This window comes from Pezoporus wallicus, unplaced genomic scaffold (genome assembly GCF_028554395.1).
Source record: "Pezoporus wallicus isolate ANWC-B61680 ecotype Strahan unplaced genomic scaffold, APGP_CSIRO_Pwel_v1 contig_8723, whole genome shotgun sequence".
Classification (NCBI taxonomy): domain Eukaryota; kingdom Metazoa; phylum Chordata; class Aves; order Psittaciformes; family Psittacidae; genus Pezoporus; species Pezoporus wallicus.
This window is the reverse complement of record NW_026635404.1, coordinates 1,245,122-1,261,180: the sequence shown is the minus strand read 5'-3', so window position 1 is coordinate 1,261,180 and position 16,059 is coordinate 1,245,122. Positions and strand designations below refer to the sequence as shown.

General features: G+C 46.8%; 1 protein-coding gene across 3 annotated transcripts in view; it reads left to right on the top strand.

Moving 5' to 3' along the window:
• SHISA6 (shisa family member 6) overlaps nt 1–16,059 on the top strand; it is a 224,798-nt gene that overhangs the window by 50,108 nt on the left and 158,631 nt on the right. For all 3 annotated transcript variants that reach the window (XM_057423453.1, XM_057423443.1, XM_057423433.1), the window contains exon 3: nt 8,183–8,278. In XM_057423453.1, coding sequence (XP_057279436.1) covers nt 8,183–8,278 — 96 coding nt within the window. The remainder of the gene's footprint in view (nt 1–8,182; nt 8,279–16,059) is intronic.

The following is a 16,059-nucleotide window of genomic DNA, read 5'->3' as shown; positions in this document are numbered from 1 at the left end:
ATTGCCAAGACTGGCCATGTCCCAGCAGAGCAAGAGAGATTCATGCACTGAAGCCTAAGAGATCCTCAGTCCTTCCTCAGGTGGGACTGGGTTTAAGTACAGGAGTTCTTCCGGATATAACCAACAGACCTGCCAGCATGAAGGGATCTGGGGACAAGTGCACTCACTGTATAATGTCAACACTCATTGCAGCGTGGATAAAGGATGGACTGTAAGGGATCAGAGAAGACATAGAATGGTGCTTAGGTGCTTACCAGGGAGGAAGAGGATTGCCTCGAGTGCTGGCTGGCAGGGAAAGAAATGAAAGCTGCTGCTTCTGCACATTGAGTGAGCAGGCTAATCACTGAACTAGATAAAGCTGTAGACACATTGCTGTGAAAACCTGCAGCATTTAATCGTGACTGATATTCTCTGTATAGGATAGTTTAAATCAGCCTGCAGTAATTGTTTCCTTGCTACGAAATCCAGCAGGATGATAAAACAGTCCTCAGTCTGTGTTTTGTTTCCCTGATAGGGTGTTGTGGGAATGTGTGAGTACTAGGGATAAGTGAACTGATTCATGGCTTGGTAAAAAACAGAAGGAAACTTTTCTCCTTTCCCTGAGTCATGCTGAAACTTGAGCTCCTTCTGTATCCCCGGCTCTGCAATTATAGCATGTGCTTAAGGGTGCAGAAGATTAAGGGCTTATTTGTCATTAATTTTTGACAGCCTGGGCTTCAAGGATCCCATGGATGTATAGAGCTGCATAGAGCCCCTCTATGCAGTTGGTCATGCTCTGACTCTGCTCAGCTCTGGTCCATCATTAGCCCTGTGCAGTGTTAGAGCTGCAGTGTCACCACTGCAAGTGCAGAGGTGCAGCGACACAGCTCTCCCTAATACTGATGGCAACAACTGGTTTTCAGTCACACTGGGATTTGAGTGCCTGAGACTCCTCTGAACGGGAACCCCAAGCCAGTTTGGGTTCTTGCAGGTGTGGTAGTGGCTTTCTTCTACTCACTGGGCAAGGAGTGCAACCAGGTTAAGTTTTCTATGGAGGTATTAGCCAGTCTTGATTTGCTTGTGCTTTCACTGTGGTTTACATGATGGCATGGCTTCAGATTGCACCCGTGATGGAAAGAGATCCTTATGTCCTCAAGGGAAAGGAATTAGAGTCCCTTTTCATTCCTTTTCTCCTTCCATGCTTTCTTTCTCTTCCTTCTGTGCCAAGGAGGAAAGCTTCAGCGCAGGGATTAGGGCATACAGTAATACGGGAAGTCTGTTGTTTGTGTGAGCTCCTCATCCCTGTTGCATAAAGGACAACATCCATGGGGTCTCTTCCCTCTGCTATTCTGTAGAGGAAAGGGGTGTCCTTTTGGAGCTTCAGTGTTTGCTCTTTTTGGAGCTTCAGAGCCTGCTTCAAGACGTGTGTGTGACTGGGTACAGCTGATGAGAAAGACCATGGGAGCAGAGCTGTTACCTCCACAAACCAGGTGCTTCAGTAGGTTATCTCTAGCCAACACATGCGTTTGGAGCCTTGGAGAGATGGTGAAATTTATTTTCCTATTAATTTAATCCTGTCTTTGAAAGTGTTTTTTATTTAGGCATCCCAGTGATAAACTCATCACTGTCTCTCTATCACCCCCAATGCACATAGAATAGTTAGGGTTGGAAAGGACCTTAAAATCATCCAGTTCCAACCTCCCTGCCATGGGCAGGGACATCTCACACTAAACCATGTCACCCAAGGCTCTGTCCAACCTGGCCTTGAACACCACCAGGGATGGAGCATTCACAACTTCCCTGGGCAACCCATTCCAGTGCCTCACCACCCTAACAGGAAATAATTTCTTCCTTATATACGATCTAAAGTTCCCCTGTTTCAGTTTTAACCCATCACCCCTTGTCCTGTCACTGCAGTCCCTGATGAAGCGTCCCTCCCCAGCATCCTTGTAGCCCCCTTCACACACTGGAAGCTGCTCTGAGGTCTCCACTCAGCTTCTCTTCTCCAGGCTCAACAGCCCCAACTTTCTCAGCCTAAAAAATAACCCACATTGCTGGCAAGACCCTCCAGCAGTGCAGTCCTGTATTTTACTGTCACAAAGTAATTTTTATAAGTCAACAGAACCTAAAATTGATATTTCCTGAAGCCTCTTACAGCTTCTTGAAGCTTGCAGGGGGGTGCAAAGTCAAGGACAACTGCTGTAGTTTAGTGGAGTCAACAGATAATGAAAGGAGGTGTTCCCTTGGTCACTTATGAGGAAAGCCAGCACAGCTTTTAGCTTCACTTTATCTTTCCTCATGCCAGAAAGATCCATGAGTACAACCTGGGCTCATATTGCTCACTGCACTGGATTTGACTTGTTCTCCTCTGCATTAACTGGGCATGTTTTTGGCAGGTTGCTAGTTCGGACTGACACAAACCCCATGCCAGGGAACTGTTCCCCATCCTTGCGGTGTTGTGGGAAGTCTTCCAGTATGCAACATTATCCATAAAGCCCAGCTCCTGGCCAATAGTTTTACTTGAGAGCTTCAGTATTCAGTAGTGAATAGGAAGCTTTTACCCATCCTGGTTGTAAAGAAGGCTGGAAGATACGATGCAAAGGCATTTTGAAAGCTGATAATGCAGAATTCACTGAAATAAATCAAAAGGAAAAATAAGGCTCTCCCAGTTTACAGGTTGGAACAATCTGCTGCTTCTGTTTTGAATACGAAGTTCCCCCTTGGCTTGGGAGTGATCCTGGCCTGAATTTTTACTGTTTTCTGATGCTCTGGGCAGTCAGCTGTGCAAGAGCCATGTGCTTGCTGGAGCCTGTGCCAGCTGGTCAAGTCCCTGATGACACAGGACTGACTGGCTCACAGTGCGCAAGACTTGGCTTGGAGAGGGACCCGTTCTCTTCCAGAAACATCACAAAAGCTTTGGGGATCTGTAGGGATCACAGGATCCTGAATGGGTTTGTGTTGGAAGGGACCTTAAAGCTCCTCCAGCTCCAACCCCTGCCACGGGCAGGGACCCCTTCCACTAGAGCAGCTTGCTCCAAGCCCCTGTGTCCAACCTGCCCTTGAGCACTGCCAGGGATGGGGCAGCCACAGCTTCTCTGGGCACCCTGTGCCAGCGCCTCAGCACCCTCCCAGGGAAGAGCTTCTGCCTAAGAGCTCAGCTCAGTCTCCCCTCGGGCAGGTTAAAGCCATTCCCCTTGGCCTGTCCCTACATCCCTTGTCCCAAGCCCCTCTCCAGCTTTCCTGCAGCCCCTTCAGGCACTGGAGCTGCTCTCAGGTCTCCCCTTCAGGAGCCTTCCCTTCTCCAGGCTGAACACTTCCTTCCGTGACGTAGCTCACGCCATGGCTGACACCCACCAACTGCTGCAATGAGACTTTGCTCAGATTGAGCTGGTCTGCGTGCTTGCTGGCTCCAAGAATTCCACTGTTTGGGTCTGGAGCTGTGCCTCCCCTCGCATTCAAGGATGATTGCGTTTGACTGACAGGACATCCAGAGCAGTGCAGAGCAGTGTGCCATGTGCTCAGCAAACACCTCACGGTCATTTTGGCAGCTCGTGCCCTTTGTGTCAGTCTGTTGATATGTATAAAATAGCTCCAAAAGACTCACTCCAGCAGAAGTGAGCAGCATCAGAGGCAGGTAGGCTGTGGGTCGTATTTGTGTGTGTGTGTGTGTGTCCCCAAAATAAAGGTTTTATCTCTTTTTCCACAGAGATCTGTCTGAGAATAACATTGATGCTGAGCAGTTTGGATGTGGGGAGGCTTCTCTGGGGATGAGTTTTTTTCTGGGTGAAAACTGTGACAAGGATAAGGTCAGAATCCCAGAGTAAACCATGCAAAAGGCTGCCCACAACAGTCCCTGTCTGCCCTTCTCAGGGTGATGTAATCTGTGCTCAGTAATAACATTTCCGAGAGGTGGATAACAGCATTTTAGTTCAGCTCTAATAATTCTGTTAAATCAGAGCTGGGGATGTAATTGCTGTTTGTGACTGAGTTTGTTCCATATGTGTGTTATGCAGGATGCCATTGTAATGAAATGTTCCCTCTTTGAGCTGTATGCCCTAAAGAATATGCCTTTATTGTGTGGCAGGCAAAACACTCCTCTGCTCTCTGCCTTTGCTGTGCTTTATAACCAAAGGAGAAGAGAGAAAAAGTCGTGTTTTGCCTTGTTTCAATTTCTTCTGGAGATTTTAAGTTGTGTAAGTGTTAGTTTTCATTTGTTTTAGTAACACACACAGCCTTGCTGGAGCCCTCTTCATTTCTTCTAATGCAAAAGCCTGGGAGCTTGTGTGCATCTGAGGGTTTATATGCAGTAGAGCACATGGATAGGAGTGTAAGCAAGGACAGGGAGTGAGAGGGAGGAAAAACATCTTCCAGGGACTCAGACACAGGGTTCTGAAGCAGCATTTTAGATTTGATTGTGAGAAATAGACCTTGGAGATATAAAATTCCTAGAGAAATAGTGTATTGGTAGGTAGCATGTTCCATGCCATGAGGTCAGGTAATGTGTGCTAGTATGGATGTGGAAAACTGGCAGACAGCAACTAATCCCACCCAAAATAGGAGCTGTAAAAGGGGGAAAGTGTGTGCTGGGAGCCTGAGAACATGAGTATAGAACCACAGAACCCCAGACTGGTTTGGGTTGGAAGGGGCCTCGAAGCAACCCATGGAATTTGTGTGTGCTCCCAGGGAAATACACCAGCAAAGGGCAGCTTTGCTCTGATGTGGTCTCACGTGAGGGAGGAGGGAGAGCAGTGTGAATAATGCCTGTAGGCAGCAGGAAGAAGAAAGCCATTAAACTGTCCCCACCACAGCAGACTTAGCTCAGAGATCTCCATTTGACTGGGTGCTTCTGCAGCATCTCCATGCCTCCACCCCACAGCTGCCACAATCTATGGAAGGACTCCCAGCAGCAGACCAGTGAGAGCACACAGCTAAAGGCAGAAAGGAGGAAAACAGCCTCAATAGAGAATGAGACAGGGATGGCTTCCGGTGTGGCATAGCCCTGGACAGCATTTCCAGTGCTTTACAGCCTTCTCTGCTGATGCTTCTAGGCACATGCACTTTGGTAAGGTACCATGCCAGTGTGAAACATATCCATCAAGAAGTGGTGATGAAGTCTTTGAATAGCAGCAGCTGAGCTTGGCGCACCTGCAGCCCCCAAGGTGCTTCTAGAAGTAAAAGCCATGTTACCAGCATTTTTACACTGTGGAGCCAAGAGAAATGATCACAAGTGAGCAGGAATGAAAAAAAAAAACATATAAACCAACTGTAGCATCCTATAATGTACCCATAAAAAGGGAAAACTCGCTACTTGAAGTCTACAAATGCAAGTTTCTTGTGGGAAAACATAACTTCTGTTCAAATGCTAATGGGTTTTCATCACAAGAATGGTTTAATTTAACTACTATGGACTATAAGAAGGGGCAGAGCAAGGTTCAGAGAACAAATGGCTGATGAACAATCTTCAATCTGCCAGTAAATATTTGCTTCTTTTATATACTTCCCCTTCTTGATCTCTGTCTTAAACAGAGACTCCAAAGGGACATATAAAAAGAGCTGATCTCAGCTAGAGGGAATAGCGCATATTTGTGTGTTTCTTTTAGCCTTGTTTAAACCAGTAAATTCATGACACTGACAGAGTGTCAGTCACCAGAGCAGCTGGCCCTGAAAGCATAGAAAATTGATGGTATATAAGCAAAAATTGGCTTTCTGGAGAGAAAAAGTGCAGCACATTTTAGAAAGCAAATGGGGCATTGCAGCCGCAAACCCTCTGTGTGCTTCTCAGGATAAGAACAAACACCTCATGAAGCACAAATAACTTCCAGGGACTCGGAGGCAAAGTCCTGCCACCTTTGTCCAGGAACAGAGCAGCCAGAGCTCACAAGAGCGGGGTGGGAAGAAGAGAGAAAGAGCCCATAATGTTCCCTGTGGAAGCAGAAAATCCTTCTTCCTTATTTCTGGAAACTCTCCTCTCAGCCAGTTTATGGGTGGGTGCCTCCACATTTGAAGGTTTTTGCTACCACCTTCCATTACTATAACTGTAGGAAGAAAACTGTCTTGCTGCTAACACTCCCAAGCCTGCAGAAACACTTCATATGTGTTTTGAGGAGTTGACAGGGAGCACTTGACTGACCCTGACCACAAAACAGATCTGTGAGGGAAGGGAGTGGGATGCTTTCCCTATTAGATAAGAATAAATATTTGTCAGAAGTCTCAGCATCTTCTGCCTGCCATATGTGAGCCTCCTCCAAGGATCTTCACCGTGCTCATGTGATGGTGACTTCTGTGCTAGACTCTTGGGGCCAGGCAGTTGCCGGTGTTCTTCCTGAATGAGGAGTGGGGTTTGGAGTCTGCTCAGATCCTTTGCACGGCAGAAGAGTGGAATATTGACAGGCTGAGAGAGCTGGGCTGGGTCAGCCTGGAGAAGAGAAGGCTCCTGAAGGGGAGACCTGAGAGCAGCTCCAGTGCTTGAAGGGGCTGCAGGAAACCTGGAGAGGGGCTTGGGACAAGGGATGTAGGGACAGGCCAAGGGGAATGGCTTTAACCTGCCAGAGGGGAGACTGAGATGAGCTCTTGGGCAGAAGCTCTTCCCTGTGAGGGTGCTGAGGCGCTGGCACAGGGTGCCCAGAGAAGCTGTGGCTGCCCCATCCCTGGCAGTGTTCAAGGCCAGGTTGGACACAGGGGCTTGGAGCAAGCTGCTCTAGTGGAAGGGGTCCCTGTCCGTGGCAGGGGTTGGAGCTTGGTGAACTTTAAGGTCGCTGAAACCCAAATCAGGCTGGGATTCTATCATTCTGGGACAGTCTAGACTTGGGGGGATGCTTACCTTCAGCCCACTTGTGTGCAGGGTGGGCTCTCATGACAGGAGTAATGGCCTGTAAAATCAGTGGTAGCTGCTGGGATACACAGGTGGGAATGAGTGGCTAAAAGAGACAGAGGAAAACTTGGCAGCCTGGTGAGATTTAAAGTCTCTGCTCCTGTTGGTTGTCACAGTGTGGCCAGACAGAATACAAGCTTGTGAGAACAAACAGGATTTTGTCTCAGTGTTGGAAAACTGGTGCAGGGCTGGAGCATCTGTCAGAGGCAATGTGAGCCAGGCAGAGCATGGCCCCAGGCTGCATTTCCACCTGGATCCCTGATGCCCCTTTGGCCCTCCCCAAAGCTTCCCAACTCATCTCCCCTGCTCAAGTGTGCACTGGACCATCTGCTGTGATGGACTCCCAGCCACCGTGCTGAAGAGCAGTGGTGCATCACGAGCTTGTGCAGAAAGGCACGGAGGGGATGGAGAGGGAGCTGCATTCCTGGCCCCTTAGGCTGCCTTACTTCCCTCCCCCAGCACCTATCTTATCTCTGCCTCTTTCTAAAATAAAAGGAATAGAAAAATGAACAACATGAAAAAGGGAGGAGATGATAAAGAGTATCTGAAAAATTAACTGTGTCCTCATTCAGAGCTTTGCATGGTAAAAGGGAGGCAAACGGCCTTGGCTTCATTAATAAATTAAAATATTAAAAAGCTGGGTGCCTCCTGAACCTACGCTTTTGTCATGGACTGAGAAAGCTCCTAGGAAGTGTTCTGCAGAAGGCTATTGAGAAACTATCCAGGGATGCTATGAAGGGCCAGAGCAAATGAAAGCTGGAAGGCAAAGTTTGGTATCATGCTGTTAATGAGGAATTGGGTCCAGCCTGGACACGTGATATTTGCACCTTTGCTTTTGTGCTGAGACCAGCTCTCTGCCAATGGCACATGGCTGCTGCCAGGGGTATGGCTGGAATCAGGAATGATCAAAGCCAGATCGCTTCTGATTTCCTTTAGCTTCTTAAGTCTGGAAGGTTTGAGAGCAGTTCTTGGGAGTGCTGCTCCTGGGAAACCTGCATCCGAGCCAGTGATGATCAGAATTGCCAGTGATGGGGATGTTTGGTTTGGCACGTTAGCGGTTCTCCTCTCAGTATTGGTTCACTCCTTGGCAGTTATCAAATATGCAATTGTTCTTCTCAGTAAATCTTGGCCAAGGAAGGTGTAAGACTTTGATGCTGTTATAGGTGTTGTGTTCTGTTATACCCTCTGCTTGCCATTAGCAATGGAGCCGTGTGGTGGGGCCTTGATACTTGTACCTGAGGGTAACATCAGGGCTGTATAGCATATATGTACATATAGATATATATACACACACACTCAATAATGGTTTCTTTGTTTTCTTTTCCTTGGCAGGTCCCTATGGAAAGGATATTTATCGAAGTGGAGGGCCAGATCTCCATAATTTCATCTCCTCCGGGTTTGTCACATTAGGAAGAGGACACACGAAGGGTACAGTGGAAACAATTTTTTGCTAAATAAAAAGATTGTTTTAAAGAAATAATAAAAAAAGAAAAAAGCTATAACTCAGAAGCTGGGTTCTGAGCGCTGGGAGGTAACAGTATTGGACTGCAGTCAGTAGATTTAGCTTAGCAAATATCGATGCAGGTAAAATACTGTGCCCCTAGCAGAACCTTTTAAATCCTAGCAAGGGAGATGGTGGGAGAGTGTTGAGTCAGGCAGCCAGGCTCCAGACTCCACTCTGACTTTGCAGTTCAACAATTTAGACTGCTCTGTGTTTTCCTGAGTGCATGGTTGCAAACCACCATTGTGCTGCTGTACTTCTCAAAGGAGAGGGAAGGATCTCATGCTGTCCAAGGGCAGGCAGGCAGCACTTGAAGAGTGCATTTCTGGATTTCTTTTGTTTGACTTCTGGGCTTTTTTTTTTTTTTTTTTTTTTTTTTTGGGTTGGGGTTGGGGTGGCGGGGTTATGATGAATATTTTATAAAATTATTTCTTTTTAGGTCCTAAAACATATATTTTGTGTGTTCATATAATCTGTGATATAATGTACAAACATGAAACCACGAAAATATACGTATGCTGCTCTGTGTATGTTCTGTGTATATGTACTGTATATAAAATCTATGTTGAGAGACAGTTGTAGCTCTATTAGACAAGTAACCGTATAACCCAGGAGTTGTGGTGACACAAAAGCTGTGAGATCTGACTCAAAAGTAGCTGGTCACCAGAACCCCAGCTCAATGTTCGTTTTTCTGATGTTGTTGCCTATTTGGTGAGTTTTTTATAGTGTACAGTGAGACTGTGTTTGGAGCGTCTTTCTGTTCACACCCTGACCGAGTCACACTGGTGCTCTGGCAGTGGGTTTGCGACACGGGGAGTGCAAAGCATGTGCCATGCCAGTCCTCGTCTGGTTCTGTGTCCTGCTGACTTCTGAGACTGTTGTACATTTATATAGACGCAATGTATGTGGAGATACCTATATAGACACGATGTACTGTATGTGGAGATGTGTCCATGTGCTCGCCTGGTTGAATGCACCCGTGTTGTTCCTGTGGATGACCATCACTCACAAATTATTAAAAGACCTTTCTTTTTTTCCCTACATTTCCTGCACTTTTTCCAAGTCTCCAAAGTGTCATCCAAAGCAGTGTCGGTCCTGTAGAACTGTCAGAGAAGAAACAAATCTATGTATATTGTCTGTGTATGTCTGTGTGTGCTTAAATAAAGTTTACTGAGGCTGAGGCAGCACCCGTGGGACTTGTAATGCAATACCCTGCAATTCCAGCCTGGCACTGCACCGGTGGAAGGAAAGCAGAGAAAACCACCATGAACCTTCAGGTGGGCTGGGAACCGAGATGGTTCAAGGAAGGACTCATGGATGGCGTTTCACACGAGGTCTCTCCCTTCCTCCTCCCCATCCAAAAGGGATTTTACAGTCACATCCTATCACATCAGGCCTGACAGTGTATTTAGGGTGAGCTAGCAAGTGTACCCCAGTAGAGGTGTGGTCTACAGAGTGGTGTGTCCTGATAGCCATCATCAAGCACATGGATAACTCCGGGCAGGCCCATAAAACCTGCCTCTTTGTCTCAATTTGAATTACCCTCCAGCAGTTTTCTGTACAATATACTTTTCCCAGTTCCTTCCCAGCTAAGAATAAAACTTGCTTTCCTTCTAGAACTGAAAAACCTCAGGGGCTCTGTTCTTCTGTAGATGGGCCAGTGGTTTCCACACATTTTCCCACTGGAAGTTTTGCTTGAAGCCTCACAGAGCACATTTCCTATCCCTGGGAAGTTTGGGAGAATGGGCAGTGGGAGTCCAGACTGTTCCTATACCAAAAGCTGTTAGATAGGGTGGTGCTTTTCAAAGGGAATAAAAGGCTTTTATTAACTGAAGAAATTAAACTATATCTTGGCTGTTTATGGACATAAAAGAACGAATTGGCCTTTGAATTTACGTTTCAGCTACCTGTTAATTCACATTCTATTTGAACAGTACCATAATGTTAACTTCTAACTTCTTCATAGTAAATTCACATATCCAACTATGACAACTTGGTGATTAACATCCCCACATGTTCTGCACGCAAACAGCCTTGTTTGCTTGTGCAAATGCAGAGATTTGTCTTTGTGCTATGATTTGTGCTGTGAAAGCAGGGACTTCGGGTGTAACAAATTACTTAGGGGCTCTATCATTGGGATTGTGCTCTATATCATTGGATTACTTCTCTAAATAGATTTCCTGTGTTCATTTTTCACTGGGAACCCAGTTGTATGTGTAGACAGGAGAGATGAGTGCTCCAGCAAGGCTTGTAGTCCTGAGCCTCATGCTCAGGACTATCATGAAGCTCAGCAGCTTCATACTCAGATTTTGTCCTATTTCAGCTCTAGCGCATGTGTTAAAATCTCCACCTCAACTGTCATTAGCCAAATAACCTCCCTTGCCTTGTTGTTACACCACCGTGGAGGAGGGTTCTGCTTTTAGACTGCACAAACCCAATGAAGTTTATCTCAATATTTCTTTGCACTAGGAGACACATTTTTGGTGTTTTCTCAACTGTCTTCTGCGCTGTGGCAGAACTCCAAGTGCTGAGTAATATTTAAGAGCTAATCTATTTTGGGCAGAAGACAAAGATGTGAGACATGCCAAACTACCATGGATACCAAATCAGCATATTCACATGTCTGACATCCACAAGCTCCGGCAAGATTGTGATTTATGATTCTTACATGACACTCCATTGGGCAATGCATCACTGCCTGGCATTTAAGTCTATAAAATCACTGCATAGTGTGTTCTTCAAACCATGGTAAAAGATTTCACTGTCAGTCTGTCATGATGATCTAGGAATGAATCCAGCGTCTTTAGGCGATAGAAAGTCTCCATGGTGAGACAGGAGGCAGGGCTAATCTCATCTAATGGTGGATAGCTGGAAGTTTAACATTTTATTTGGAGGTAGTAGCCTTCTGTTCCATACAAAGACTCTTGGGAGACATCAACACCTCTAAATGGGTGTTCACTGGATGGGCACTAGACACCTCTTCACCCCCTCTAGCAAGAGGGGAGTTATGGGAGGATTAGGTCATTGAGCCAGTAGAGGAAGGCAGACGAATCCTTCCTACCCATATTGATACAGGAGTAGCTACTATTGCTCCAGTTGCTGTAGTAGTTGCTATGAGAGGGCAGTGCTGCAGTGAATCAAGTAGGAGCACTAAAGACAGGAGTTACCACATCCCTCTCTGCATTAACCTGATTTACAAAGCAGCTTCCTCAACCTATTCTCTCTGCAACCATCTTGCTGCTCTCAGATATCCCAGGTTGAGACTAACATGGGCTATACTCACTGTCCTGCCAGGGCTCTGCTCGGTCACTCGGGGTGGTGTAGAACAAAACTGCAACAGCACATGGAGCAAGCACCCATGTGGATATGCAACCACAGCGAATAAAGTTTCCAGTTGAACTGAGTGCTAGGGGTCAAGGAACAGTGAGGTAGGAGGAATATGGGATTTTAGACTGCATGGTTTTCTCGTAGGGAAAACCGTGACTTTTCCTACTTTTTCTTCTTTGTAAGTTTATGCCAGATCCTTGAGGAGGAGCAGAGGTAGGGCTGTGACTTGAAAAGCATGTGTGGAAAACTCAGGAAGCATCAAGGGTCCTCACAGCCTGCCCAGTAACACTGTCAGAAATGGAACCTTTCACTTTTCATTCAAGGCTGCAAGTCTTTATTGTAGCTGGATTCACAGGGAGAGGTGTGTGTTCTGAGTTAAGGCAAACTATAGTGATAGGACAAAGGGCGATGGGTTTAAACTTAAGCAGAGGAAGTTCAGGTTAGATCTAAGGCAGAAGCTCTTCCCTGTGAGGGTGCTGAGGCGCTGGCACAGGGTGCCCAGAGAAGCTGTGGCTGCCCCATCCCTGGCAGTGTTCAAGGCCAGGTTGGACACAGGGGCTTGGAGCAAGCTGCTCTAGTGGAAGGGGTCCCTGCCTGTGGCAGGGGTTGGAACTGGATGAGCTTTAAGGTCCCTTCCAACCCAAACCATTCCATGATTCTATACACACGAGACTCTTTTTCTTCAAGTATCCCACTAATATTTGCACCTAGGATGTTATCCAGCAGTGCCAGTAGGCAGGAGGAAAAACGAGCCATGTATCCAAGTCAGTGTGATGTGTCTGTGAAAGCCTGACTACATTGCTGCTGGCATCTCTGTGGAGCTGTACCAGCATCCTGCAGTGTGGGCAACGTGAAGGTGGTGTTGGTGTGGAGAAGCCAGCCTGGTGACTGAGCAATAAAAGCTACCCACATTTTATCTTACTTAGTGCAGATAAGGCAATATCTACAGCTTGAGTGTGGGATTTACCTGCCTGGGCCTCTGCTTTGCCTAGCCTGCAGCGTGGTCATACCTTATGTATCTGCAGAGTGGCTCAGGGCACTCTTGATGGTACAACCCTTCACGTGAGGTACAGCTAGGCAGCTTGAGCTGGTTTTGGTTGAGCACATGTGCCTGGTGTGTGGGAGCATGGTATATGGCCTTTAGCAGGACCTTACACCCAAACAGGCATCATACTCCCCAGATACAACCTCATAATAATGATCCCTCTCTGTGTTACCTGAATGGTTGCACAGCACCTGTGTACAGGTGAGATGTCAGATGCTGATGACTTGTTGCTTTTTCCCAGTTGACAGTCTCCCTCAAATCAGCTTCTTTTTGGTGCATATACAAAAGGGGCAAATTGTTCTTCTTCTAGTCTCACCTAAGATTTGTTTTGAGGACAGGCAGACCATATGTCCCATGGTGCAGGAGCACTGGATGATGGCTGCTGCCACACTGGTCAAGGTTTGGAAGCTCCAGGGTTTTATGTGAGATTTATTGCAAGAGAAGCTCCAAGAGTAAAGCAACAGCTTGCTTTATCTGGCAGTTTAACAGTTGGGTTTGTCTGTAAGAGAACCTAAGGCAAACATGGAAGAGGACAAAGGCACCTATAGATCATACTTAGCAACCAAGATCTTCCCAAGCTGCTTCAGTGCCTCCACCAGCTGAGGTGGGTGGCAGCTCCACTTTCTTGTCTTCTCCCCCGGGAGCTCCAGCATTTTCCAGCACCGTGTCCCTGCTGCTCCCACTGGAAGGTGCTGCCTTCCCTCTGCACGGAGAGAGAAAGCACAGAGTAAATGACTCGTGAGTAAGTCTGTTTGCCCAAGACAGCACTGCCAAGTCCATGCTTGTGCGACTCAGGAAAGCTTGTTGATGGTGGTAGGGCTGTGGGTCATCCATGTCAATATGGGGATCAGGTCATTTCCTTCCTGAAATGTCTTGATCTACCCATCCATTGTGTTCCCTCGTTTGCACATTCTTCCCACCTTTCCGGGGTTTTCTGCAAGCTGAAGAGTATCTGTGTCAGGCTTTGTATTTTATACATGACAGATCTGTATGCAAACTAGTCTTTGTGCAGACACCTCAGTGGATTTATAACAGTCAACATGCTGCAAGCCTTGCATACAGAATAAATGTGATACAACGTGGTAAAACAGGATCGGGTATTCGTACTGGCTGGCACCGCTTCCTCCTTTTCTACACACATTGTACTCATCCCCCTTTTACACGCACCACTCTTCCTTTTGGGGACCCTGAGCTGATCCCCTTTTGCAAACATCAGCTCAGGAACCAACACTTTTACTGGTCCATTAGCATGTAAATATGATTCAGAGATGAATGGGAGGAAAGAAATTTATTACTTTAATCATCATTAAGAGTCTGAGGATTCTGGTTCCTTTCTCCAACGCTGCCCTGGTTCCTTGCTGTCGTGGCTGCTTCCTTGTCACTTGGCTGACAGACTTACTTACATTCCAGTTTCTTTCCAAAAGTGCTGTTTCATACCCTTAATTTGTTATTTTGGGGTCTTGAATTACATCTGTCACAATCAGCGTTGGCCCAGTGCAGAGCCAAAACATGCAGTGAATCAGCTCCAAGATGGAATTTACTGCCTCCCCCATCATTAGTAATCCACGCCTGTGGTAGACTCATTAATACAGGGAAAAAGGGAAGTTTAAGGGTCATTTTTTTCATACCTGCATCTGTAACAGGCCATGAATAGATTATGTAAAAATGGAAGGTTAGGGATGTTGGGTCCTTTCTCTCATTAAACACTTGTTTGCTAGACATTTTGTTATCAATGGAGAGATGTCAAGCCAGAGCCTGCTGCATCCCAATGAATCATTTTATGTTCATCTGAAATAATACCTAATGGTTTTGACAGTGTCTCGCAGTCTGGGTTCTAAAGATCACTTTCATTCTGATTCCTGATGAATTGCAACTATTGCATATTCTGGCGCCTAATTGTATTGACTTGAGAAAAGGATCATTGGGATGTGGGAAGTGCTTCATGGCTTTGCAGAAAGATTCCATGACGCAATAGTGCATTTCAATCCGCTCTGAATTATTTAATCGACTCCAGACAAAACCATCCATTTCTCAGCAGAGTCTGGACAGCCTCTTTGTTACAGCCCTCGGAATAGCTGGGTGGGAGGAGAGTGGGAGGTCATGGAAACCATACTGATGCCTACAGCAGTTGCTGTAGGCAAGGAATGGGGTGAACAAGAGCAAAACCACATCCATCCCTGGCGTCACCTTCTGCAAAGGGCGCTGAAGTAATGGAAGTGATGGGTTTGTGCCCTTCTGTCTTCTGACAAACCGGCCCCAAACCTGGCCTAAAGCACAACCTGAAGAGGCTGTTTTGGAACATGGCTTTTCAAGCTGTGCTCCACACGCTATGAGGAATGAGCAGGAGGAGGACTGGCAGCTAATCTGAGAGCCTTCCTCAAGCTGATTAAGGAAACAGCAGAGAAATGGCCACAAGCAGGGCATGGAGCACACGTATCACTGCTAAACCAGGAGATTAAGCTTCCTGTAGCAAGGAGCCCACACTTGCTCCACAGCCAGCTATTAAATGGAGACTGCTTCCTGCATCATGAAAGCAAGCTTCTCCTGCAGTCAGAAGTCAGCCTTACTTTGCATGTAAAGGGACACTTGTCAGCTGGAGATCACCACCTCAACTCATCAATGGCGCTTTTAACTTGACCTGACCAAAGATGCTCCATCCCTGGCAGTGTTCAAGGCTGGGCTAGACAGTCTTGGTTTAGTGTGAGGTGTCCCTGCCCACGGCAGGAGGGTTAGAGCTAGAGGATCTTAAGGTCCTTTCCAACCCTAACTATTCTGTGAGACTATGATTACATGCTTTCTGGAGGACATGGACAGGACTAAGGTGGGGAGAAGGGATGCCAGACAGCTTGGGTTGCCTCTTCTTTCTCACTGAGGGACAGTTAAACCCACAGTCTTGTGTCTGGGGGAAAGACCACCCTGTGCCTTTCTTCATGTGCACATTCAGGCTGGGATTGTGTTTTGCCAACTAGTACTGCAATATGCAATATTCATATCATCACAGACTGGTTTGTGTTAGAAAGGACTTTAAAGCTCATCCAGTTCCAACCCCTGCCACAGGCAGGGACCCCTTCCACTAGAGCAGCTTGCTCCAAGCCCCTGTGTCCAACCTGGCCTTGAGCACTGCCAGGGATGGGGCAGCCACAGCTTCTCTGGGCACCCTGTGCCAGCGCCTCAGCACCCTCACAGGGAAGAGCTTCTGCCTTATATTTTACCTAATTTTTCCCAATATTGGAGCTAAACTTGCTGCTGGCACTTTGTGTAAGGTGTTTGACCACCAGCATGTGGTCCCCTTTACAGACCCAGGCATGCACTGGAGTTTGGGACTAACCTTCACCA